General features: G+C 35.6%; 1 protein-coding gene across 1 annotated transcript in view; it reads left to right on the forward strand.

Moving 5' to 3' along the window:
- The window catches only part of ARIH1 (ariadne RBR E3 ubiquitin protein ligase 1), a gene marked incomplete at its 5' end in the record, with an annotated part of 98,867 nt that overhangs the window by 34,297 nt on the left and 37,781 nt on the right, over positions 1–26,789 (forward strand). The window contains 2 exons of the mRNA XM_084241080.1: positions 9,209–9,276; positions 23,410–23,554. Coding sequence (XP_084097206.1) covers positions 9,209–9,276; positions 23,410–23,554 — 213 coding nt within the window. The remainder of the gene's footprint in view (positions 1–9,208; positions 9,277–23,409; positions 23,555–26,789) is intronic.

Raw genomic sequence — 26,789 nt, forward strand, 5'->3', positions numbered from 1 at the left:
TTGTGCTAGACATTGTGGTTAGTCATTGTATTATATTGAGGAGGTTAAATATTTTAGAATATTTTTCAACTAAATATATTCCTTGAATTAACTGTTCATTGTTTTTTGTTAGATTTGTCGCCTTTGGGACTATACGTTTGCTTGTTGTTATGGGAGTTATAAATAGTTTTCTATGTAGATGTTTCTGTACTTTATGGCTTTTGAGTTTCTAATATTGTTTAAGATTCGCTACAAAATAATCATCTAATAATAATTGGAACATCAGCAACTCTCTTAAGGAAATCATAGATTACTCTAGATAGAAACATAATAGAGACATGAGCCCATTTTTTGTGTAGGAAAATCATCAAACTTAGTTTTGAATTTGGAGTCCATAACCTATTTAGGGTCAAATTCTGAGAGAAATGAAAAACTCAACTCTGGAGGCCTTTTTGTTTATGTTTATTGGAGGGAGGTGAATTTTTTTTTTTTTTGGCTATTTATCTTTCATAATATAAACCCATTTTGTATATTCAGCTTTCTCTTGAAATAAGATTGTCTGTAGACTTTTCAAAAAATAGTTGCCTCCCTATAATACTCATCATAGGAATGTCATTCGACGACTTGGTTGATTTTACCAAGAGATTGTCATACTCTTGAATGTGAACATTGTCTGCATTCTTTTGTGAACTAAGGTGATTCTCGGTCTTGCTGTGTATTGGAATCACCAGTGAACTTTATAAAATTGTTCATACCTAGGTTCTCCCCTAGTATGCCTTCCTGTCCCCCAGTATTCTAATGTATTTGTTGTAGGATGTGGCCTGCGAATCAGTTTTTAAAAAGCTCCTCAAATGATGCTAATGTGTACCAAAATTGAAAAACACATAATTAGCAGGAAGCGGTTGATAATGCATTGATAGTAAATCCACAGCTGGGACAGTTACCTCTTCCAGACCCACTTTTAAAAATTCAGAAACAAAACTTTAGGTATAACTTTCAAAGCAGACATGGCTGCTATAACCCAAGAATAATTTTCTTCATATTACTAAGGTTATTACACTAGTATTGTATGTGGGATTTTTACTCACATCCTTTAATGTTTCAGAACCCCCTTAGTGGGAAACTGAAACAGTAATTCCTAATTCTGACTGCATATTGATTTCTTCTGCAGAAATATAGGTAAAAACATTGGGTGAAAGTTATACATACCCCACCCACCCATCCCACCCCACACCAGTAATTGAATCAGAATTGCTGGTGGCAAAATCTTAGTATTGATATTTTTAAAGTTCCTCAGGAGATTCATGTAACCAGAAAAGGGGGGTCAGAAGGGCAAGGGAACCATTAGAACTTAAAACTAGAGAAGGTGTGAGATGTTTAGGTTACTTTATTGCCCTAAAAGTATAATGTACTGCTGCTAGTATTAGTTTTCTGATTATAGTGATTTTGCTTGTTAACTGTTTCTTTTAAAAATAAGGAACACCAAAAAGAACAGAATGAAGAGTTCTTTACTTTAACCAAAAGCTTGAATTGACTTTCTACTAAACTAATTAATGAATTTTGGCAGCACACAAAGGCACATTTCCCTCTTTTGAACAGATCCAACCTAAAGTAATCAAATCAGAATATTAGAGCGTGATACACATATACATTTTATAAACTCTCCCCTAATATTCAAAACCTGTTAACCTATTTTTTCTTGAGTTGCCACTTCTCTCTAACCTCATATGAAATATGTAAATAATGTCTCTTTGCACAAAATGTTGCTGTGTGATTAAATGAAATAATGTATGTGAAGTGCCTGGGACTAAATCTATGTTCCTCCTGTTCAACATTGCCCTTTTGACACTCACTGTACTGTTAACAGTCAGAACTTCATCACAGATGCTCCAGTGCAGGTTAGATAACTTTTATAGTTTAATATCTTAAGTTTATTTAAATTTTCATTACTCATATAATTTTGTGAGGTTTCACAAATGCCTAGTTATGTGACCACCAGCACAGCCAACTTACAGAACAATTCCACCATCACCCCTTAAAAATTTCACTACTACTATATTTGTTCAAACTCCCTCCTACCCATAATTCCTAGTAACCAAGGAACTTATGTTCATATACTACCTCTATAGTTTTCCCTTTTTTACCATGTCATTTAGACTGTAAAATTTGTAGCCATTGGTGTGACTGCTTTCACCTAGAATTTGTATTTGAATTCACATTGTCTTATCTCTCTGTTTATTGTTGAGTAATATTCCATTGTGTGGGTATACCACCATTTGTTTATACATTCCCCCATCTCAGAACTTTTGGATTGTTGCCCTTTTTGCCAGGAACAAATAAAACTATTTACTATTGGTTTGGGGGTGAATATATTTTCATTTCACTTGGGTTAATTGTTAATGCTGAGATTTTGGGAGTTGTAGGAAGACTATATTTAACTTCATAAGAAACCACTATTTCCTATTGGCTGTGCAATTTTGCATTCTCACCAGCAGTAATGAGAGAGGCCCAGTTGTTACACACACTCTCTAGCATTTGGGTTTGCCAGATTGGCTGCCCGCCTCCCTCACCATGCATGTACACACAAGCACTCTCTTCAGTAAGCATGTGGTGGTAACATTATGGCTTAATATTTGTGTCCCAAATAACTAATGATGTTGAGCATCTTTACATGTTTCTGTGTCTTTGGTGAAGTGTCCATTCAAATCTTTGTCTTCTTTTAACCTGGGTTTTTGGGGCCTCCCTGGTGGTGCAGCGGTTGAGCGCTGGGTTGGGAAGCTGCCCGCAGCCTCTGCAGCACCGGTTCAATCCCCAGCCACCAGGTGAGGGTCCCACATGGCGCGCAGACCTCTCCTGCTGCCCGCTGCTCCCCTCAGCAGTGTACTTCGTCACTCTGCCTGTTCTACTCTCCGCTCTGGCTCTGGTGAACCCTCTCACTCACCCGCACCTCTGACTGTACCCAGTGCTTGTATAAATAAATTAATTAATAAAAAAAAAAACTGGGTTTTTGTTTGGTTAGGTTTCAATAGGTTTTAAAACTATATATTCTAGCTATGATATTTAGATATGTGATTTGCAAATGTATTTCCCCAGCCTGTGATGTGTCTTTCCATTTTCTTAACAGTGCAGTGTTTTTTTTTTTTCATTTTGATGAATTCTAATTTATCACTTTTCTCTTATGAATTGTACTTTGCTGTATCCGAGAACTGTTTTCCTAATCCAAGGTCACAAAGGTTTTCTACTAAAAGTTTTATAGTCTTATGTTTGATATTTCTGTCTGATCATTATGAATTATGTATGAAATCTTGAGTTGTAGATTTAAATAGATTTTTAAAAATACATACATGTTTTAATTATTTCAGCACTATTTGTTTTTCCCCACTTGATTGTTTTAGCACCTTTTTTTTTTGTTTCATTTTTTTAAAGATTTATTTATTTATACAAGATTGATTGATTGATTGATTGATTTATACAAGTACTGGGTGCAGTCAGAAGCGCGGGAGGGTGAGAGAATTCACCAGAACCAGAGCGGGGAGCAGAGCAGGCAGAAGGACCGAAGTACACTGCTGAGGGGAGCAGCGGGCCCGGCAGGAGAGGTCTGCGTGCCATGTGGGATCCTTCTCCCGTGGCCGGGGAGCAGCTGGGGATCAAACTGGCACTGCAGAGGCTGCGGGCAGCTTCGCAACCCAGCACTCAACTGCTGTGCCACTGGGGAGGCCCATTACCTGTAATTTTTTTTTAAGATTACCATTATGAGGAAATTAACAAATTAGGAATTACTTTGTTCCTAAATTTGCTAAGGGTTTTTATGGATATCGAATGTTGAATTTTGTCGGATACCTTTTCTGAGTCCTACTGATAAGATCTTATACATTTTTTAAGTCTATTAATATGCTCAGCTAACTTTCTTTTAAGTATGTAGCCACCCTTGCAACATTGCGAAAAACTCCACTTTGTTGTGGTATAACTATCCTTGTTTTATATATTACTAAATGTGATTTCCTAATTTTTGTTGAAGATCTTTGTATCTTTTTTCACACAGTATCAGTAGTTTCTGGTTATGTCTTTAATTTCTCTGTCAGGGTGTTATATCTTTGATTTCTCTATCAGGGTGATGCCAGTCTTAGGAATTAGGGAAGTGTTCCCAGTCTCTATTTGGAAGAGACTGTATGGAATTCATAGTTTTTGACTCCTGAAGTGATGGTAGAATTTGCCAGTGAAACCAGTTGGGTCTTGACTTTTCTTTGTAGAAGGTTTTAACTACATATTTGGTTGAATGTAAATGTAGGAATCCTGTTACCTATTTCATCAGTGAATTTCATTAATTTATGTCTTTAAGAGAAATGGTCCATTTCTTGCAGGTTGTGAACTAATGGGCAAAGAGTTGTTTGTAGAATTCTCTTAGGAACATGCTATTTCCCTCTTTCATTCTTGATTATTGGTTATTTGTGTCTCTTTAAATTTTGGTTTATCTTTACTAGAGTTCTGTTGATCAAAGTAGTAGCTTTTGATTTTAGTTATTTTCTTTTGTTTCATCTATATCTGCTTTTTAATATTTCTTTCCTTCTGCTTGCTTAAAATAAAAAATAAGTAGTGTTCTTTCTTCTTAGATAAGCATTTAATGCAGTAAATTCCCCTCAAACAATATTAGGTACATCCCACAAACTTTGATATGTTGTATTTACATCTCCATTCTGTTTTAAGATGTTTACTATATATTTTTTAAGTTTTTTCCTTTTAATTATATTTTTGTGTACTTTTTTTTTTTAGATTTATTTATGCATACAAGAACTGGGGTACAGGCCAGAGATACGGGGGGTGAGAGGACCCACCAGAGACAGAGTGGGGAAAAGAACAGGCAGACTGACCGAGATATACTACTGAAGGGAGCAGGGGGCGAGACAGGAGAGGTCTGCTGCACCATGTGGGTTGCTCCCTGGCCGGGGATCAAACTCGTGCTGCAGAGGCTTTGGATTGCTTCATAGTGCGGTGCTTAACCCTTTGTGCCACCAGGAAGGCCCTGTTTACTTATATTTTTGCCGAATATAGAATTCTGGGCTGACAACTTTTGATATTATCCCATAGGACCTTAAAAGATTATTCTTTTATTTTTATATGTGTGCATATATTCTGTCGTGAAGATTGGATGCTTATTTACTGACACAGTCTCAAGTTCACTAACTCATCTATCTCTCCTTTATGCTATTTGCTTCTTTTTATAAATTTACTTTTTCCTAAGAATTTCATTCATTCCTTTTAAGGTATTCCCCCTTACTTAATGGAGCATGTTTTTAATAGCTGCTTTAAAAATCTTTGTCTGGGGGCCTACCTGGTGGCACAGAGGGTTAAGACGAAGCCTATGAAGCTATATGCAGTCACTGCAGCATGAGTTCAATCCCCGGCCAGGGAGCAACACACATGGTGCAGCAGACCTCTCTTGTCTCACCCGCTGCTCCCCTCAGCAATGTGTTTCAGTCAATCTGCCTGTTCTGTTCCCCACTCTGTCTCTGGTGGGTCCTCTCACCCCCACATCTCTGCCCTATACCCTGTTTCTTGTATGTATGCATAAATAAGTAAATCTTTAAAAATAAAAAATAAAGTAATGCTGATACTTATAAAAAAATTTTGTCTAATCATTCTGATATCTGGGTCATATAGTGGTCAACATCTGTTTCCTCTCCTTTGTTTTTTGTTGTTGTTGTTATTTATACTATGTTTGGTAATTTTGAATTTTATCCTAGATGTTTTATTATGTTCCTAAGTTACATCTCCTATTAAAATACTTTAGATAATGGTGATTTTTATTTTCTTTTGTTTTTGTTTTAATAAGTAAATCAGCCCAGTTAGGTTTTTTTTTTTTTTATATATAGAGGCATGTTTTATTTATTTATTTATTTGTTTGTTTGTTTTGTTTATACATGCACTGGGTACAGTCAGAAGCGCGGGAGGGTGAGAGAATTCACCAGAGCCAGAACGGGGAGCAGAGCAGGCAGAAGGACCGAAGTACACTGCTGAGGGGAGCAGCGGGCAGTAGGAGAGGTCTGCGCGCCATGTGGGACCCTCCTCCGGTGGCCGGGGAGCAGCCGGGGGAGGGTGAGAGAATTCACCAGCGCCAGAGCGGGGAGCAGAGCAGGCAGAAGGACTGAAGTACACTGCTGAGGGGAGCAGCGGGCGGCAGGAGAGGTCTGCGCGCCATGTGGGACCCTCCTCCGGTGGCCGGGGAGCAGCCGGGGATCGAACCGGCGCCGCAGAGGCTGCGGGCAGCTTCGCAACCCAGCGCTCAACCGCTGCGCCACCGGGGAGGCCCAGCCCAGTTAGGTTTTAGCTTCCAGTTCTTTCTTGCTTTATATAGCAGTGATTCCTTTAATCTGTTCAGTTTTCAAAACCTTTGCTATGTTGAGTATATCCCTCCCATTCTCACTCAGATTGACCTGGGACTTGGGCAGTTCTGTTCTGAAAGCCACAGCTATACTTTGACTGTGTTCCACATTTTCATAGCTTGCAGGTAAGCCCAGGACTTGATTTATACACATCTTCCTTATATGTAGTACATATAAGTGACTAGAGTTGACTGCACTCAATTAGTGATCAGAATATATTCACATAATTTTATTGTGAAATATCGCCTGCTCTGTAGTTTTATAGTCCTAGCAGAATATACGTATATAGGCAATATCTGTGATTTAGACAAAATTTTTCAGTAATATCCTACTATGAAAGACTTTTGGGCTTCCATTATAGTATATGCATTGTTGAACAAATGCATATATCTATAAAGATGGTGAACTAAAAATGAAAGAGAAAGTTATGTTTTCTTCACCGTGGGAGAACATTGATCTGATTTTCTGAATCCCTTCGGCAATAAGTACATTTAGGAAGGTCCTACCCCAATCTATTAAAGATAGAGGGGGGCCCTCCCTGGTGGAGCAGGGGTTTAAAGTCTCAGCGCTATCAAGCTATTGCCAGCCACTGTAACATGAGATCAGTCCCCGCCCAGAAGGCTAACCCACGTGTCTAGCCTGCTACTCCCCTCAATAGTATCTTTCAGTAGATCTGCCTGTTCTGCTCCCTACTCTGTCTCTGGTGAATCCTCTTACCCCTCACACCTCTGGCCTACATCCCAGTTCTCGTATATGTACATAAATAAAAATAAATCTCAATAAATAAACAAATAAATAACAATATGGGGGGTGGGACTTATGAGTCTGTTAACAACAGTATTTTCCATTATAATTTTTCATGAACAAATAGCATGTTTGGGGGCCTATGGATAGGACCGATTTTTGAAACTAGAACTCAAATAGAAAAGGTACAACTCATAAGAAAGGGCATTTTTCCTCCCTTCCCTTCTTTGTCTTTGCAAATTGGATCTTTATGTCAATTCCTGAAACATTTTCCCCCAACAGCTCTGTCTTGTACCAAGGAATCCCACGTATTGGGTGCCACATAGTTAAAATCTCACAATTCTGGTAGTTACTGGTAGACTTAGTGTTCCCAATTAGTAGGATTATCACCCTTATTTTTACATATGACTAAATCGCAATGAAAAACTTTGTCAGTTGTAGGAAAATCCTTTTGAGAAAATGTTTACTAAACTGAGAGGTTCATCTTTTTTTAAAAAAAAAAATGAATTGTTGAAGATCACATTTGCAAGAAAGAGCTGGTGTAAAATACAATGTACAAATAGACCCAATACGATTTAGGATCAATTAGTAGGTTTCTTTTTGCCTGTTAACTCTTGTAGATTGTGGTATCTTTCTGGTATGCTATGTTAGAAGAGGACTCTTAAAGAAATTATTGGTCCAAAAAGTAAATTAATCCTAGATGAATTAACAGAATGTGCCTGGGAGTAGGTGGATGAAAGTTACCTTGTTTGCATCTTTGACTTGGGGGGAAGGGGGTATGTGATTGTGTATGAATTTTTCTGTGACAAAGAGTATTGTTGAGAACAACTGATAGAGATTTCTTTTGTGACATTTTTATATCAGATTGCTATTTAAGTCAGTAGCTAACTAATCCCGTGGTCTAACTGTGATAAAAGTATTTTATATTGAGACCTTTTTTGAAATCTTTTCTTTCTTTTTTTTTTTTTTTTTTTAAATAGAGGCATGTTTTATTTATTTATTTATTTTGTTTACACATGCACTGGGTACAGTCAGGAGCGCAGGAGGGTGAGAGAATTCACCAGAGCCAGAGTGGGGAGCAGAGCAGGCAGAAGGACCGAAGTACACTGCTGAGGGGAGCAGCGGGCGGCAGGAGAGGTCTGCGCGCCATGTGGGACCCTCCTCTGGTGGCCGGGGAGCAGCTGGGGATCGAACCGGCGCCGCAGAGGCCGCGGGCAGCTTCGCAACCCAATGCTCAACCGCTGCGCCACCAGGGAGGCCCCTTTTTTGAAATCTTAATTGATAGACTAAAATTATACATGAAGTAAATAAGCATATTCAGATTTGTGTTCCACCTTTGACTTTCTTTCTTTTTTTTTTTTTTTTAATTTTATTGTTATATTCCCCATACAATTGCAGCCCCACCTTTGACTTTCTAATTACCAATAGCTCTGGTGGTTTTTGGTAAGTGAGACTTAGCACAGGTCTTAGGCCCCATCCCATTTTAATTCAAAATTCTTTGTCCATATATTAATCTCACTAATTTCATCGAAAATGTAAATTCTTGTGACTGTATTGAATGATACGGCAGTAAACTTTGGCTTTATTTCATGATGTTAGCTTTTCCTTCTAGAAATGAAATAGCAACTTAAGATTGTTCTCAATAAATTATTATACAGTGCAGGTATTTTTGTCATTTTCATTAAGTATCTCTAAAATAGCTCCTGACTTAAAAAGTGACTTAAACTCTAATGGACTGTTTAATACATAAAATGTTAGAATTTTGATTGACTAACAGTATACTGGTGTGACAGCTGTTAAATCTTAACTGCAAAAAAGTTTTTACTTAGTGTTTGATTCAGTGCCATAACTATCCATTTAATTTTTTTGATTGTTTTGAATTCTGCTTTAAAATATCATAGAAAACTTGATATACTAGTGTGACAAACTATTTTTAAATAGTCTTGAACTTATAATTAAATTTTTTTATTTTCTTAGGGCAATAAAGAACTATCTTAGCAAAGGAAAATTGGGTAGGATATTAGAGTAATTTAAATTCAGCCTAAAAATTCACTGACGGTCAATGAAGTGCTATTCCTTAAAATGACTTTTTTTTCCTCCTTTAGAATCCAGCAACTATCACAAGAATACTCCTTAGCCACTTCAATTGGGATAAAGAGAAGCTAATGGAAAGGTAAGGAACTATATTGTCAGCCTTGACTTAAAAGTAACAATTTAGCCTTTGAACTAAATTTACCAAAATTAAGGAATTGATTTATATACAGGTATGTGACCAAGCCAGTGTATAAGTAGTGAATTGCTTTAATTTCTTATGTTCCCCATTTGTGAACTCCCAGTAAACTTCATGTAAAGAAAGGTAACTCAGGCTTAATGTTTCTTAATTTATTTTGGAGGTGAGGTGGGAGGATCTATTCAGTATCTACATGTCCTTACTTTTGTATCTTTTAGTACAAGAGCTAAAACATTTTTTATAAATCTCTTGATACATTAATACAAGAATAATACCTTCCTTTAATTACTTAAAAATTACTTACCCATAAGCCTTGAAGTCTATGTTAGGCATATGAATAACATTCAGTGAAAAATGGAAAAAGTATCCTGCCTACCTATGAGGCTGTTTGGACTGGTTCTCTGATTTCAGTGCAGGGTTGCTGTTGTACATTTTTCTTATATTTTCTCTTGGAAAACATTTCAAGTTCTAAAAGGGAAGGAATTTACTGAGACTAGAGACTGGCAGTATTATTGCCATTTCTTAGTCTTTTTTTCTTCCTTAAATTGGAATTTTGGAGCACGTGTTATGGTAGTAAGGTGACAGTTATATTTATTCTATCATAGTTATTTGTCAGTTTAAAATCTGCGATCAAAATACTAATAAATTTAAATATTTGGGAGCTGAAAATTCAAATATTGTGAGAAATGGAAAATATTTCCCATTTGACTTTAAAGTTGAGAGCACTTTGTAGAAATAGGTATAAATAATACCATAATTATACCCAATTTAGCACACCTTGTATACCAACTACAATTTAATAACAACAATAATACTGTCCAGTTATTGAGCTCTCTGTGCCAGATGTTATTTGATTTTTCTCTTCCTTCATGAGTTTGAAATTATTATCCCCACTTAATTGATTTGGAAACCAAGACGTAGAGCTTGGTTAATATATTTATCCCAGTTTTGTAACACAAGGAGTTACAACTCAAATTCAAGATTATTGGACACCACAGCTTTCCCAAAGTTTTAATGAAGAAAAAAATGCTTATTAGTGTGTTTTATTTTTTTCCATGTTACTGACCATCTTTTTTGAAGTACCTTTGGCATTTGATTTTCAAATTGAAAATCAAGGTTCTAGAAATGAAATAGCAACATAAGATTATTTTCAATAAATTATTATACAGCATTGACTTTCAGACACCTCTACTAGGAAAAGTGTCTTTCGTTATTTGCATCTTCTAGTGAAGTAGATTTAATTACTCACCGTTTGTCTCTTATTAATGTATTTTTCCAAAAACATTGTGAATGATGTCCTTTAACACTGTTGGCACTGCTGAAAGCATTTTTCGATAGATAATTCCACCTAAGTTGCAGTGAGTGTGAAATAAAAGTAGGTGATTTCTGGGAAACTTGTAGTGTATAAACTACCTGTACCTTCAGTTTTATTTTTACATATTCTGAAGATAGATTACTGAGTTACCTATAAATCTTTAAATAATGTTGTGTAATTAATACAAAAGATCTTTTTGTTTTATGTAATGAGTTTCACAGATGCTATGTTTATATGCTTACTTTATGATTACTAATATATTGGTATATAAATACGGCTACTGTAACTTGTGCTTTATATTTGCAATGTTTCCTAATTGGTTATTTTGTTAACTTGATCAAAGTTTTTCCCTTTGGTAATTTTACAATTATTTCCATTTTTCTAATGGTCATCTTTAAATTTGCATAGGTATACTTGAAACTATAAGTTTATAACAATAGTGTTTATATCCTTACCCTGCATAAGACAAAACTGGGTTCTTTTTCCCTCTATCCTTTTCACTGCCCCTCCCAGCATAAGTTGGTATTTGAATTTTTAATTTGATGTTAGGCATTTTTACTATTGACTTTTTTTTTTTGCTAATTTCTTCTTGTATTATCATTGTTTTATCCAAATTTGCACCTTTTTCTTTTCTTTTTTTTTTTTTTTTAAGATTTTTATTTTTTATTTATACAAGAACCCGGGTACAGGCCAGATGCGTGGGAGGGTGAGAGGATTCACCAGAGACAGAGCGGGGAACAGAATAGGCAGACTGACGAAATACACTGCTGAGGGGAGCAGCGGGCACAACAGGAGAGGTTTGCCGCACCATGTGGGACCCTGACGGCCGGCCGGGATCAAACCGGCGCTGTAGAGGCTGTGGACAGCTTCACAGCGCTGCACTCAACCACCTGCACCACCAGGGGAGGCCCGCACTTTTTTCTTTAGAATATATCCTTTAGTCATCTGGATTTTTTTTTGGGGGGGGGGCAGGGGGAGTTCAGGTTTTACATGTGATACTCTAAGAGATATTGAGTACTATAAGAGAAACTCTTGATATTCTGAAATTTTTTGGTGGATACTGAAAACATAGCCAGTTGAGTTCTTTAAGTATGAGGAGACTTGTATTTTGGTTTGGGGAAATTCTCAGTTGTTATTTCTTCAGTGTTACCTTTTCTCCATTCTCTGGTACTTTCTCCCTTCTCTTGATGCTTTCTGGAATTCCTGTTTGTCACATGTTAAAACTTCGGGGATCTCTTTTCCAGTCATCTAACTTTTTTCAAAATATTTCTTCTCTACTGGGGCTTCCCCGATGGCATAGGGGTTAATAAGTCTCAGCGCTATCACTTTGAGGACCTGAGTTCAATCCCTGCTAGGGAGCTAACTCACATCTGGTGCAGCAGACCTCTCCTGTCTCTCCTGCTGTTCCCTTTAGCAGTGTATTTCAGTAGATCTGCCTGTTCTGCTCCTCATTCTGTCTTTGGTGAATCCTCTTACCCTTTGCACCTCTGGCCTACACCCTAGTTCTTCTATGCATAAAAATAAATCTTTTAAAAAGTATATTTCTTCTCTACTTGTCATCTTTTTTCGCTCTGGTCTATGAAAGCTCAGTAGGTTTACTTTTAATTCATTAACTTGCTTTTCTTTCTGTATTTGAATATTCTGCTAATGTCATCTTAAATTGTTTATTTAGACAATATCAATTTACTCATTTTAATAATTTTAATCTAGGTTGTGGATGCTACTTCTCCCTTATCTCTCTTGGTATATAACTTTTTGGGAGAGTGTTTTCATAGAACTATTCTTAAACCATTTTCTTCTAGGAGTTAATAAATAAACAGGATTTAAAATATGTATTGGTATTTTATACCCATCATATTCTGAAATTGTCATGTTTTAAGTTATAATAAATTCAAAGAAAAGCTATATGTGTTCCATATTCACACTTCCAAATAGCACTTAGAATCCAAAAATGAACTAAATAATAGGAGTAAAAATATACGATGTGACTGTAGAAGTATAGGAAATTTATAACCTTAGTAGATTTATAAGAATAAGGAAAAGAGTTAGAAAACAAGCCATTGAAATAGGTATTTAGAGCCTCCCCAGTGGCTCAGTGGTTGAGCACTGGGCAGCGAAGCTGCCTGCAGCCTCTGCAGCACCAGTTCAATCCCCGGCCACTGGTGAGGGTCCCACATGGAGCACAGACCTCTCCTGCCGGGCCTGCTGCTCCCCTCAGCAGTATACTTCGTCACTCTGCCTGTTCTGCTCCCCGCTCTGGCTCTGGTGAATTCTTTCACCCTCCCGCACTTCTGACTATACCCAGTGTTTGTATAAATAAATTAATGAATCTTTTAAAAAATTAAAAAAAAAAAAAGAAATAGGTATTTAGAAAAGCACAAAATAAACCCAAATAGGGTAGGATTGGCATATAAGATAACAGCAATAATAATGAAATACAGAAAAAAAATAATAAAATAAAAAAGTTGTATCTTTGAAATGAATTTTGTGAAAGGGAAGTATCAAGAGTGAGAGAAAGATAAGCCATAGAGTGGGAGAAAGTATTTGCAAAATGCATCTGATGAAGAACTATTATTCAAAATACCCAAAGAACTCTTAAAACAAAAGCAACTTAATTTAAAAATGGACAAAAATCTGAATAGATATCTAACAAAGAAGATATATAGATATCTTAGCACATGAGGAGATACTTAACACCATGCACCATTAGGGCATTGCTAATTAAAATGAGATAACACTGCATACTTATTATTAGAATGACCAAAATCCAAACACACCACCAAATACTCATTAGGATATGGAGTAGCAGGAATTCTCACTCATTGTTGGTGAGAATATAAAGTAGAACAACCACTTTGGAAGTCAGTTTGATCAAATTTCTTACAAAAACTAAATATACTCTTACCATACAATATGACTCTTTTTAGTGTTTACATAAATGAGTTGAAAACTTAGCTCCACACAAAAACCTGCACATACATGTTCATAGCTGCTGATTCATAATCACCAAAACTTGGGCATAATCAGAAAGCCCTTCAGTAGGCAAATGGAATCAGTTCTGGTACATCTAGACAACTATAAGGCATTATAGAAAAGGTGAAACTATGGCGTTAATATAAATATCAGTGGTTGCCAGGGATTGGAGCACAAAGGGATTTTTATGCTATATGAAACTGTTATGGTAGGAATATGTCACTATTCATTTGTCTAAACCCATAAAGTGTTCAACACCAGAAGTGAGCCCTAAAGTAGAATATAGACTGAATAATAATGTGTTGATGCAGATTCATTGATATATCAAACTGGTGTAAGATATTGTTACTGGGGAAGTTTGGGAAGAGGGGGAAGAGTATATGGGAATTCTGAGTTTTGCTGTGAGCTTCAAACTGCTCTGAAAAAGTAAAATCTCTTGAACAAAGATGGGGGATAAACCATTGGCAGGGGCAGGGGAAATCATTGATGGGGGCAGGGGAAAAAGGAATAATAAGTAAATTGAGAATAATGTATAATTACAGATGGGAAAATATTTCAGAATTATAATTAAATACTGTATGCTACTTTTACCAGTACATTTGAAAGCTTAGAAATGGAAGTCACTTAAATTGCTCCCCTTACCCCCCAAAAAGGTAGGAAAATAGCAATGAAAAGGCATAGTAAATAAACTGAAAAATACTCCTCTGTATGCCAACAGCACTAGATGTGGTTCAGTGGGCAAGGTCAATATAGTAAATCTTTAAGAAATTACCAGTTCTTGTTAAGGATTATTTCAGAATGTATTGTATTTCAGAAACAGATTAATGAAGAAAAATCAAAAGGTAGTCAATAATGCATTAAATAATACTGTGCATAATTTAGAAAAAGACATTGTTAGCAAACTAAATGGTGATTTCTCAGTTTAATAATGGATATCAGCTAATAATCTACAGCAAAATTATACTTAACGTTGAAACATTAGGAGGATGCTCATTAAAATCCAAGTTACTGCCTGTCACTACCATTTGTATGTATTGAAGTTCTGATAAATAATACATAGAAAATTAAGTAAATGGTATGAAGTTTAGAAAAGAAGAGAAATTTTATGTAGAACATCATTTACTTAGGAAACCCAAGAAAAGCAAATTACATACTTGTAGGTATGTAACTAAAAAAAATAAAATCCCAATTTGTAACAGAGTGTATTTCCATTAATCTTGCATACTCTAGTCAAAATTGTTGAAGAAAGTTACATTTTGTCCGTTATCTGTTAACATTTTGTAAACTTCATTTATGTTTATACACTTTTCTAGAATTGGGTTAATTCATAGTAAAAATCATTTTAAAATGTGAGCACTTATACATAGGAAAAGGACAACATTAAAAGGGAACGTTCAACTTGGGTTTTCACATGTAGCATTAATCGTGCCTTTGGTGTACCTACAAGTATGTCTAACATTCTGTCAAGACTGTTTCCTCACTGTCTACCTAGGCGCTAATGTAAATTTGTCCTAAACTTAGGTTTTGTCATGTCAGTGCATTTTGTGGCCAGATTCTAAGTTATACTGCTGACTGTTGAAAACCTTCTGTAGTTTGATTCCAGATGCCCTCATAGTCTTCGGTCCCAGTCACCTTGTCCCAATTCAGAGAACATCAACAATATTTCATTCAAAGGTTGTGCTCACAGGCACAATTGTGTGCAATTCTGTATATCATGTACAACTTGTATGATGCCCTCTGTATCTCCTTATTCTCTGAATTTTTGTCATATTTACTATTTAGTCATATTGACTTCTTGAAATTGCTATTTCCTATACTTCTGTACCATTTCCCTCTCATATCTTGCATCTTTAGCATGTTACATTGCAAATAGCTTTCCATCTTTTTCTTCGAAAGATTCATATTTCCACCAACTAGCACAGTTTCCACAGGTAGTTGCTTAATATGTGAGGGAACTATGTGAAAATGGCTTTTACATACTGTCTTGTATTTTGATCGCATATTCTTAGTTTTAGCTAGATTTTAAACATAGTTTAGTTTATACTCAACATTTGCTACCTGAAGATTTCCATTAAATATATTGAAACACCATTAGTAAAATAGTGAAAGGATATAGATATATATTTTCATGTACTGGAGGGAACCATCTTTGTGTTGGGATCAGACCCACTTTTGCATGAATCACAAGTAGTTTGTTCCATTTTATTTAATTATTTTATTTATGTATTAAGTTCTGCTGCTCATACATAGCAGGAGGTAAAGACCATTGAGTAGAGCAGGGGCTGCAGACTTGTGTTGCATGCACATATTTAGACAGAGTGCACAGAACTCGCTGTCTGGGTTTTTTGGTTTTTGTTTGGTTTTGGTTTTGGTTTTTGTTTGGGTGTTGGTTTGTTTTGAAGTAATGGATAGTTAAGAAATTGTATTGGTTCTTGTCATTTTGGGGGCCAGTAGTCTTTTGAAAAAGTATAAAAAGCTTTGTAACTTGGGAGGGAGGACGAGCATGTAAATAAGTGATACTACTTTAGATACTGCACAGTTGAAGTTTCTGGAACTTTAGGTTAAAAGAACTTGATAAATTGAAATAATCATAATCAGGTCAGAGAACATAGACAATTCCCTTGTTCTCTGTGTCTTTAAATGTGAATTGAATGTGCTGTGAAACCTGCGTCCATATCTTCTGAAGCTTCTAATGTAGAGTTCTCTTTCTCTGTTAGAAAGGGAATAGCCATTTAGCATCTTAAGTTGTCCTGAAAGTTAATAATAGGATCAAGTTTATTCAGTAAAAACCTTTTGATTAGCAAAATTTAGTAATTGTTAAAGCTGGATGTGTTGGGTATGTGGGAGTTTAGTTTTACTGTTCTTTTTGCTTTTGCATATTTAAATTTTTCTCCAGTAAAAGGAGGTAGGAGCCTATTTTGGAAGATGACATAATTTTTGTTATGATTTCCCTAATTTAAGCCTAGACAGTTACTTTATAATTTCATTGTGGTTAGTTCCTTAACACACTTGCTTTCATTGTGGCTCAGATCCAAAAAAGGATAAGATGTGAAGGAACAAATTGTAGAAAGTTTCTCAAAAAAATATGCAACAAGATTTTTGTACTGAAAACTGAAAGTATTATTTAGTAACAACTTTGTCAGGTGATCTTTTGCTTAGCAATAAGCAAGCTCAGGAGATTACATCACGCTGTTTTTATTACATTGAGTTTTCCTGTATTCTCAAGAAGTATTCTACTTTTTTTTAATTAAATACATGATCAGTATGTTTATTTAGCTGTAAACCACAAGTAATACATTAATAGTAAAATGTGAATTGTTTTAAGTCATTAAGTACCAAAAATCTTCCTTAGAAAAGATTTTCTATCCATAAGTCCTTAGACAATTTTAGTTCTCTGAAATTCTGAGCTCTTTACCCAGTGGAAGTTAATGTGTGTGCCAGTCACCTTTTATTCTACTTTTAGTTAATTCTTTTTGAAAGACTACTTCAAAAAGATAGAGTGAATCTTTTAATATAGGTGTATGAAAATTTTGCTCCACATCCTCAGTTCCAGTCTCATTCCCCAAAAGAAAACTGTTTACTTCAGTATTACTTAATAACTTGCTTATACTACTAAACTGTATCTCCTGCCTCCTTTCTGTAGAAGATGAGAATTAAGCTTGAAAACTAATGTTTGGTGAAAGTCTTCTCTTCTAATGTGTATATTCTCTTGTTCTCTATTGCTATTTTTAGACTGTCATTTTGGTGCCTTAAATATTATTTTTGCTTTTAAACACCATGGCAATTCTTACTCATCCACATGATTTAAATGAACTTAAACTATTCCTTTGCTCCTGTGACGTTTTTGCTTAAATATATCTTCTAAAAGTAGGGGGAAAAACAAACTATTAGAAGCAAGTTGTTGCTGGAGCCAAAGGAAAGGTGAATGGCAGTTCCTAGAAGAGATGTTGGTATCACAGATCTTAATAATTGTGACTGTTTTTTAAACATGTTGCCTTTTGAAATTAAATATTGGTACTCATACTGCATAACAATGTTGAAGCAAAAATTAGTTACTAGACATAAAAGTATTTGTTATATGTGTTTATACATCGATATATAATGTGTTTTTATGTATTTTCATGTAGGTGTATGTTAATATTAGCTTCTCCTCAGTCTCATAGCAATTGATAATTGACTTGTTATACAGATAATAATGGGAGCAATACAACAAGAATTGAAATCTTACAACATAAGAATAGAGAATAGAAAAGCCCTCTGTAACTTTAAACTGGCTTAATGTTTATGTTTTTATGCTTCTGTTGTGAAAATAAGTACTTCTTCAACAATTGTCTTTTATAAAGTATGAAACTAATGGCTTCTAAGACAAACTAATGGCAAAATTAAGTACTAAAATGCAGTGATGCCACTGTTACTCAGAAAAAAAAAAAAATAACACTTAGAACTAGTCTGTCCTATCAGTCATGTCTCTCCCCACCACCAGACATGGTATTTTTACTCTGTCACTGTCCCTGCCTTGAAATTTAATTCATACTATTTGGTTTATTTCTGTTTAGCAGTTAAGTAAAATTAAAAATGAAGATCTGGATATCCTGGAAAATCAACTGATTTAGTGCCGGTTTGCTTACCTATATTTCTGTAAGCATACTGACTGAACAGAAAGAACCCTAGAGAGAGAACATTCATAATCTCCACTGAGAAACCTCTTAAACTGCCCTTCTAACAATCATAATCTAGAGAAATGTAGGCCACATAACGATGGAATGTCCTTCCTCCACTGGAGTACTAGACAGAAGGAAAAACCCTCTGCCATTCTGTTTTTAAATGTGGAGGGCCTCCCCTGGTGGCGCAGCAGTTGAGCGCTGGGCTGCGAAGCTGCCCTCAGCCTCTGCAGCGCTGGTTCATCCCCAGCCACTGGCGAGGGTCCCACATGTCACGCAGACCTCTCCTGCCATGCCCGCTGCTCCCCTCAGCATGTATTTTGTCAGTCTAGCTGTTCTGTTCCCTGCTCTGGCTCTGGTGAATCCTCTCACCCTCCCGCACTTCTGACTGTACCCAGTGCTTATATAAATAAATAAATAAATCTTAAAAAAAAAAAAAGTGTGGATAGGAGAGGGTTGCAGAAAGGGAGAGAAGCATTATCTTAGCAAAAGCATTGCAGCCCTTTACCAAAGTCAGTGAAGGAGACAGAAATAAGTGTTAACTCATTAACTAAAGTGCCTCAACTGCAGTACCTCATCTTGGCTTGTTTTTCACATGTGAGGATGTACATAAAAGCCAGAAAATTGAGGAAGCTTCCAAATAGTGGCTAGATAACAGAGTGTGGGGAGTTAAGAATCTATCCATATTCTTGAGTATAGTAGTCTTTTAATAAAGCTGTCATAATTGGAAAGAAAAAAGTTGCTTTGTTCTCTTAAGGATATAGAAGTTGAAACATAGACTCTGGAAATAAGGAGTCAAAGATGAACCGGTAAAACAACAGAACAATATGAAAAGGACAATGGCAACTAAGAAAAAAGAAAATGAAAGGACAAGCAATCTTGCAGATTTTAAAACCACATGGGCAACAGTAAGAAATACAGTAGATACTCTGTTAGAGATATATGAAGTAGAAAAAGGATAAAAGGAATTCACAGATGGTGAACTTGGAGAACAAATGAACAAAAATTAGGTACAAATCAGGGTAGGATAATCTTAATAACTAAAGAATTTTGAAGTAATCAGAACCTGAATGGCATGTCAGAAGCGAAAGCTAAATGCTAAGACAAACCCTAGTAGAACTGCTAAGCTTCAAGAATGAAGAAATAAACCTATATATGTTGGTTGGAAAAAGAATTTGAATTATAAAATGAGAAAAAACATTTTGACATCAGACTTCAATGACAAAAAAGGGAAGAGAGCATGGAAGCTATCAGTATAAAGAATATTGAGGGCTTCAGGGAAAACTTTTGGCCAGGGGCTCCCCTGGTGGTGTAGGCGGTTGAGCGCTGCGCTATGAAGCTGTCTGCAGTCTCTGCAGCGCCTGTTCCATCCGGCCGGCCAGCGAGGGTCCCACATGGATCTGCAGACCTCTCCTGTCATGCCTTCCCCTCAGCAGTGTATTTTGTCAGTCTGCTTGTTCTGTTCCCCGGTCTGTCTCTGGAGAATTCTCTCACCCTCCTGCTCATCTGGCCTGTACCCTGGTTCTTGTATGAATAAAAAAATAAATCTTTAAAAAAAAAACAAAACTTTTGGCCAAAAGTGCACCTTGGGATATATTTAAACATTTGAACTAAATAATTAGAGTGATTAAGTTTAGGAAACAAAAAGCAGTTATCATTCCTGAAAGAAAAATCTATATAATATAAAAACAGTATATAATTAGTGGGAAAAAAAATTATTTAAAATGATAACAAAGAAAGGCTCCAGGAAGTTCCAGCCAAAACTAGAAGGTTAAGTTGTACGGTGATATATACAAGGACAATCACTATGTTATTTAAAGTTGACAAATGAAGGAATAAGTTTAAGCATTGATTTTGTTATATTTAAATAAGTAAAATAGATTTCAAGATCTTTCAGATAATCATTGCAGTCATTGGTGAGTAAACCATGTAATAAAAATTAAAACAAAATTTTAAATGCTGTTTTTCTTATAAGATGAAACTTAATTTAAGGAAAAGACTTCTAAGTCTTCAGTGCCCAAGAATGAGTGGGGCGCAGGGGTTAAAGACAGCACTATCAAGCTATCGCCAGCCATTGCTGCACAAGTTCAATCCTCAGTCCCATATGGCACAGCAGATCTCTCCTGCCTTGCCCGCTGCTCCTCTCAGCAGTGTATTTCAGTAGATCTGCCTGTTCTGCTCCCCACTCTATCTGGTGAATCCTCTCATGCCCTGCAACTCTGGTTTACACCCCAGTTCTTATATGCATAAATAAATAAATCTTTTTTAAAAAAGAATATGTATTAAACTCACCATTCTGTTTACCAGGTATTTATAAATGCTATGGATCAAAAAGCTACAAAGTCCAATATATGCTAACTTTAAGAAATGTGTCTTTAAAAACAAAGGAATTCAGGGGCCTCCCTGATGGTGCAAAGGGTTGGGACACATCACTGTGAGGCTGTCCGCAGCTACTGCGGCGCAAGTTCAATCCCCACCCAGGGAGGTGACCCATATGGCGCAGCAGACCTCTTCTGGCTCACCCCCTGCGGCCCTCAGTCGTGTATTTCAGTCTGCCTGCCTGTTCTTTCCCCCACTTTGTCTCTGGTGAATTCTCACCCCCCATGCCTCTGGCCTGTATCCCAGTTCTTGTATGCATAAATAAATATTTAAAAAATAAAAATAAAAACAAAGGAATTCAGATAGATTACTGTCAGGTTGTCTTGAAATTACTGTTTGAGTCAGTTAGTCTTTAAAAAGAAATATGAAGTGCTTACAGTAAGATTCTCCTAGAAACTAGTACAACAGTAGTGTAATAGTCCTCATAGGGTATATATTCTAGCAGAGAAAACATAAACTACTAATTAACAGAGTTAATAATGTGATAAAGACTATAGGAGGAGTAAAGTACCATAGAGATGTAATACCTTACCAAATTAGTGGGAGAAGAACTGTCAAGGAATACTTACCTGAGGATATAGATTTAAACTGGGCCTCCCCTGGTGGTGCAGCCGTCGAGTGCTGGGCTGCGTGGCTGCCCACAGCCTCTGCAGCTCTGGTTCGTTCCCCGGCCACCAGCGAGGGTCCCACTAAATAAATAAATAAATAGATAGATAAACAAACAGATCTAGATAAGAAGTGGGTTTCAGGTAGTTGAAACATCCTTGGAATGAAATGAAATGTAATCCTTGCTTTGTTCCATATTGTACAAAAATAATTCATATGTGAAGCAGACGTTTTAAGAAAAAGCTAAAACTATGAATGAACTTTTATGATTTTTGGATATGAAGATCTTTCAAAGTTTGCTATGAAATCCAGAAATCGCAGTGGGATTGCATGATAAATTTGTCTGCATAAAAATTAAAGTGGCACTTAAACATCATTAAACAAGGTTGAAAGACAAGTCAGAAACTTAATGGGAAAAAGCAAGCCATGCAATAAAGGTTAGTCTTCCTGTTTACATACAGAACTCATAATAGTAAGATCTTTACAGAAAAATGTTTAGCCTCACTAATAAAGAAATGCAATTTAAGTCTAGATATTACTCCCAATATCAGATGAACGAGGATTTCAATCAAGGATTATTTATATGCGGAATGTCTAAATGTTTCTCAATATAAAATGGGTTAATTAAATTATAGTGACATAGCTAAAGTGGAATAATACACAGAAATGAAGATGGTGTAGAGCTATAGTTATTAACAAAGATGTTGGTGAAGAAAGTAGGCTTAATTCTGGAGTGTTACTATTTACATGAAATTACTATTTACTATTTACATGTCTATTACACTATGTATAGAATGCTCTGTAGAGTGTTCACCCCGCTATTAGGACTAGCTAGTTACATGTAGCCAGATTTTGAATGACATAAGTTGATCTTGTGAGTTTATTTTTTTTTTGAAAACAAGGGTTTTTTTTTTTGTTGTTGTTGTTCATATTTAGTGTTAGCTTCATATGCTTTCTACTTCTTTGATAAAACTTTTCATCTTAGATTTTCTCAAAGATAAAATCTGTAGGAAAGCACTTGGTTTTCTGTTCTATATTTTGATTACCTGAATCAGAGCAACTTTAACTTTTTATGAGTTTTCCTTTTATAATGTATTGATATGCTGAGCGATAATTGATTATTTCATTGAAACATAATGTAGTCAAAATATGTACTAGTCTTAGAGGAATGATGTGCTTTGTTTTCATTTGAATGTGTTTCTGCATGTATAGTAAATGCTTTGACACAAAACTTGAATAAGCCCCTCATTAATGCTGGAATTTCTTGATCATTATTTTTTTTAACTTGGGCACCTCTAGTTTGTATGTAAAAAACATTGTAGTTACTGAAACCTGAGCTTTATATGTTAAAAAAAAAAGTAATGACCCATTTCTGATTAATATTTTTACTGGTTATGTTGATTCACAGATTAGAAGTTTTTTTATCTGTTGCTCTCCCCTTTGGAGTATAAAGTTATTTCAGGAGGTCAGGGCCCATGTCCATCTGGATTAATGGGAAGTATTGTGCTAACACCATCTGCTGTTAAGACGTTTGCGGTTTAAACTCCATAGATAGTACTTGGTATACCATGCTCTTGTATCTTAGATACTAAACTAATTCTGTATATTTAGACATTTTTGTGAAAAAGTAATATATTTTATATAAAACATTTTTTAAGATGTCTTTGTTTCAAAAGAATATTTAGAAAGAATTTTGTAGACTTAGATACATAGTAACTTCATCATTTGTGGTATGAGCCATACTTTTGTAGGCAATTCACTTGCTAATAGTGGTTATAACTAAAATTATTAACAAAATTAATTCATTTGTATGAAATATAACCAAGTCTTTTAAAATACCATTACTCTTCATAAGGTACCATGCACACCTTTCATCCTTAAGCTTTAATTAAAATATTAATAGATCAAATTTCCAGGATAAGAATAGTGAAAATAGCAATAAAAACTTGATCTGTTTTCATACATATATACCTTTTTTGGCTATAATTCTTAGTCATATAGCTTACTTCCTCTGAGCCAAAAAGGTTATGCTCTTGGTGTATTTTACAGTTCATTGCTTTTCCCTATAGAAAATCCGGTTTTTGGAGAGCTCTAACAGTGTGACATTGCTGGGCTCTCATCCTTTCTGTTTAAATAATGCAGGTACTTTGATGGAAACCTGGAGAAGCTCTTTGCTGAGTGTCATGTAATTAATCCAAGTAAAAAGTCTCGAACACGCCAGATGAATACAAGGTCATCAGCACAGGATATGCCTTGTCAGATCTGCTACTTGAACTACCCTAACTCGGTGAGTATCTGGTAGTTTAAGGCTAGCACTGACTCTCTATTTCAGAGGGTAATTAACTTTCATTTAAACAAAGGAAGATCTGGGAGTCTGGGATTGTAACAAAGCAGTAAGCTGTCAATATATCAAGGATGAGGAAAGGAAGAGAAAGGATAAAAATTTGTCCTCCCTGTTACCAGCCCTCCCATCCCTGTTTGTTTTTTTAAGCAACAATTTATCGTTACACGCTTAAATATTCTCACATTTATTTTTACCAATATAGGAGAATTGTCCAGTACGTAGCTGCTTGAGTTAGAATTATTTTTCATCAAAATTTAGATAGACTTGGGTCTCCCTCGTGGCGCAAGGGGTTAAGCATGCACTATGAAGCAATCACAGCCTCTGCAGCACGAATTCAATCCCTGATGGCCAGGGAGCATCCCAAATGGTGCAGCAGATCTCTCCTGTCTTGCCTGCTGCTCCCCTCAGCAGTGTATTTCAGTCAGTCTGCCTGTTCTTTTCCTCACTCTGTCTATGCTGAATCCTCTCACCACCCCCCACCTGCATCTCTGGCTTATGTACCCCAGCTCTTGTATGCATAAATAAATTAATCTTTAAAAAAAATTTAGATAGACTTAAAACTAAGTTTTATAAATATCCAAAATATTATAAAATGTCTAATACTAATTCACTTTATAACAAAAGATTTTCCCTTGTACAGATTCATTTTAACAGATTCTTAAGTATAACAGGTGGTGACAGAGTTGTAGCAGAGACTAGGATCAATTAATTGATGTTTCTGTTAAATAAAATGAGGAAAATTAAGGGGCCTTCCTGGTGGCACAGGCGGTTGAGCGCCGCACTGTGAAGCTGTCCGTACACAGCCTCTGCAGCACGGGTTCGATCCTGGCTGGCTGGCGAGAATCCCACATGGCGAAGCAGACCTCTCCTGTCTCCTCAGCAGTGTATTTTGTCAGTCTGCCTGTTCTGTAACCTGCTCTGTCTCTGGTGAATCCTCTCACCCTCCCGCACATCTGGCCTGTACCCCAGTTCTTGTATAAAAATAAATAAATCTTAAAAAAATAAAAAATAAATATAAAATAAGGACAATTAAATAATAAAAGTCATTTTAAAACCTATAGAGTAGGTGGTTTGGAGTTAGGTCTAATAAAGAAATTTTAGGCTTAAATAAGCGTAATCTTCCTATGAAGGCCTTACTTTATTAGTACGCATAGAAAAAATATTTGTAACATAAATGTATTTAGTTACTTGGAATTAATTCGCCTTTAAATTAAGTGAATTTCTTATTTAAATTCACCTTTAAATAGTAACTTAAGTATTTACTTAATTATAACTTGTTCATATTCTCCAATTCATTAGTTAAGCAACTAATAAATTATCATGTCTTTGTTACCATTATTATGTTAATTAAGTACTCTTAGAGAAAATGCGAAATCAGCAAGTTAAAATAATTTAGTAGGTAAATTTCCAAAATCTCAAGTTTTGATCATAGTTCTAGCACTACTAATACTTTTTGACTTGGGGAGGGTAGTAAGTCATTTAATCACTAGCTATAAGTATTTTCTAATTTCACATATGAATTGAATAAGAGATTCTTTCAAATCTCTTCCAGACTGAAAACTGTATCATTTCCCTTACCTTCAAAGAGAAGTCAGCATTACTGTTACAAATTAATTCATGTTTTGATCATTTTGTCATTTTTCTTTAACAGATTCTCTTTACCAGTTGACATTTTGTGTGGTGTTTACATTTTAAAACTGTAAACTGCCTAAAACTGTGAGATAATATTAAGATCCAAGTAATTTTTCCCAGGTTATGCAAGGTTTCCTTATTCTTTGGCATGTCTCCTGATCTCTTATAGCCACCTCCTCCTTAAATTAAATCTTAAATGTAATTTGAATACTGGAGCTAACTGCTTACAGATATCCTCTGACTTTTTCAGTCTCAACAACTTAGAAATCATGATAGGAGATTTGCAGTGTAAATTTTGCTTGTACTTGCAACTGATGATGAAGAACCTACTATTCATTGATTGATTCATCTGTCACACCAAGTACTGTTCTAAATGTTAAAAGCACCATGGAATAAAGATACAATGCCTGCCTCAGATAATTTATAGGTTTTCCTGGGCATTTAAGTAAAGTGACATTCAGAAAGAGGTATTGCTTTAATATAGTGTATGCTGCTGTGGGGACCTATTAGAGAGATTCCCCAGTCCACTTTTGGATTGGGGAGGGCTTTACATAGAAATCACATATGAGCTAATCACCTCAGGCAAGTTAGATGAGCAAGGAAGACGTATTAACACAGAGCTAATAGAAGAGAATGCACTTTCAAAAATGGTAAACAGTGCTAAAAACACTTCAGAGAAAGGAATTGAAACATGAATTTGGAATTAACGAGAAACTTGCTGATGACCTTGGAAAATTATTTTAAGTAGGTGGTAAGGGTGGGAAACCACACTGCATTCAATGGCTGAAGAGTCATTCATCAACTTGAAGGTGGGAAAGGAATTAGAGGCAGTATAGTTACTTTCATATCAACTTTGACTATGTAAGTTACAGGACAAGAAAGCAAACAGAGAAGCAACAATAGATTGGAAAGTAAGTTGAAGAGTTATAGAAACTATGCCAAGTGTTATGAAATATATAATCATCATGAAACTAGGACTTCTCATACTTTTTAGACTAATAGAGAAGGTTAATTTTAGCCTCTTCAGTTTTGGAAGTAAATACCACCTGATAGTCTTCATTGGGGCTTTATTGGTTGGATGAGTGATTTTTTTACTTACATTGTATAACACGTACTTTTCAATTTCCACTACTCTCTTCAAATACTTATACTTTTATTAATTTATATTTTCAATACCTTTATCCTTCTACAAAGCAACTTTAGCCTTATACAGTGCCATATGAAAACAGTTGTTTTAAATAAATGCCTCTGCTACTTTTGTTCTTAGGCGTTAACTATCCTGGGTGATATCTAGACTCCTTTAAAAAATAATAGCCTGAAAAAAAAAAAATAGCCTGAGACTTGAGAGCACTTTTTTATGTCCCTTACCCAGTGTTGGCCAGTTCAGGGGTATCTTAGTCCTGGTGAAAGTTACTCATTTTATAGTATTTTGAATGCAATCCTAAGATCTAGCTGTACTAGGACATATAACTGGGACTACAATGTTTAATTTTTATGAAGTAAGCAATTTGTGTTTTGCTTTTTTTAAAGATTTATTTATTTATAC

This window comes from Talpa europaea (genome assembly GCF_964194135.1).
Source record: "Talpa europaea genome assembly, chromosome: 8".
In the NCBI taxonomy this organism is placed as follows: Eukaryota; Metazoa; Chordata; class Mammalia; order Eulipotyphla; family Talpidae; genus Talpa; species Talpa europaea.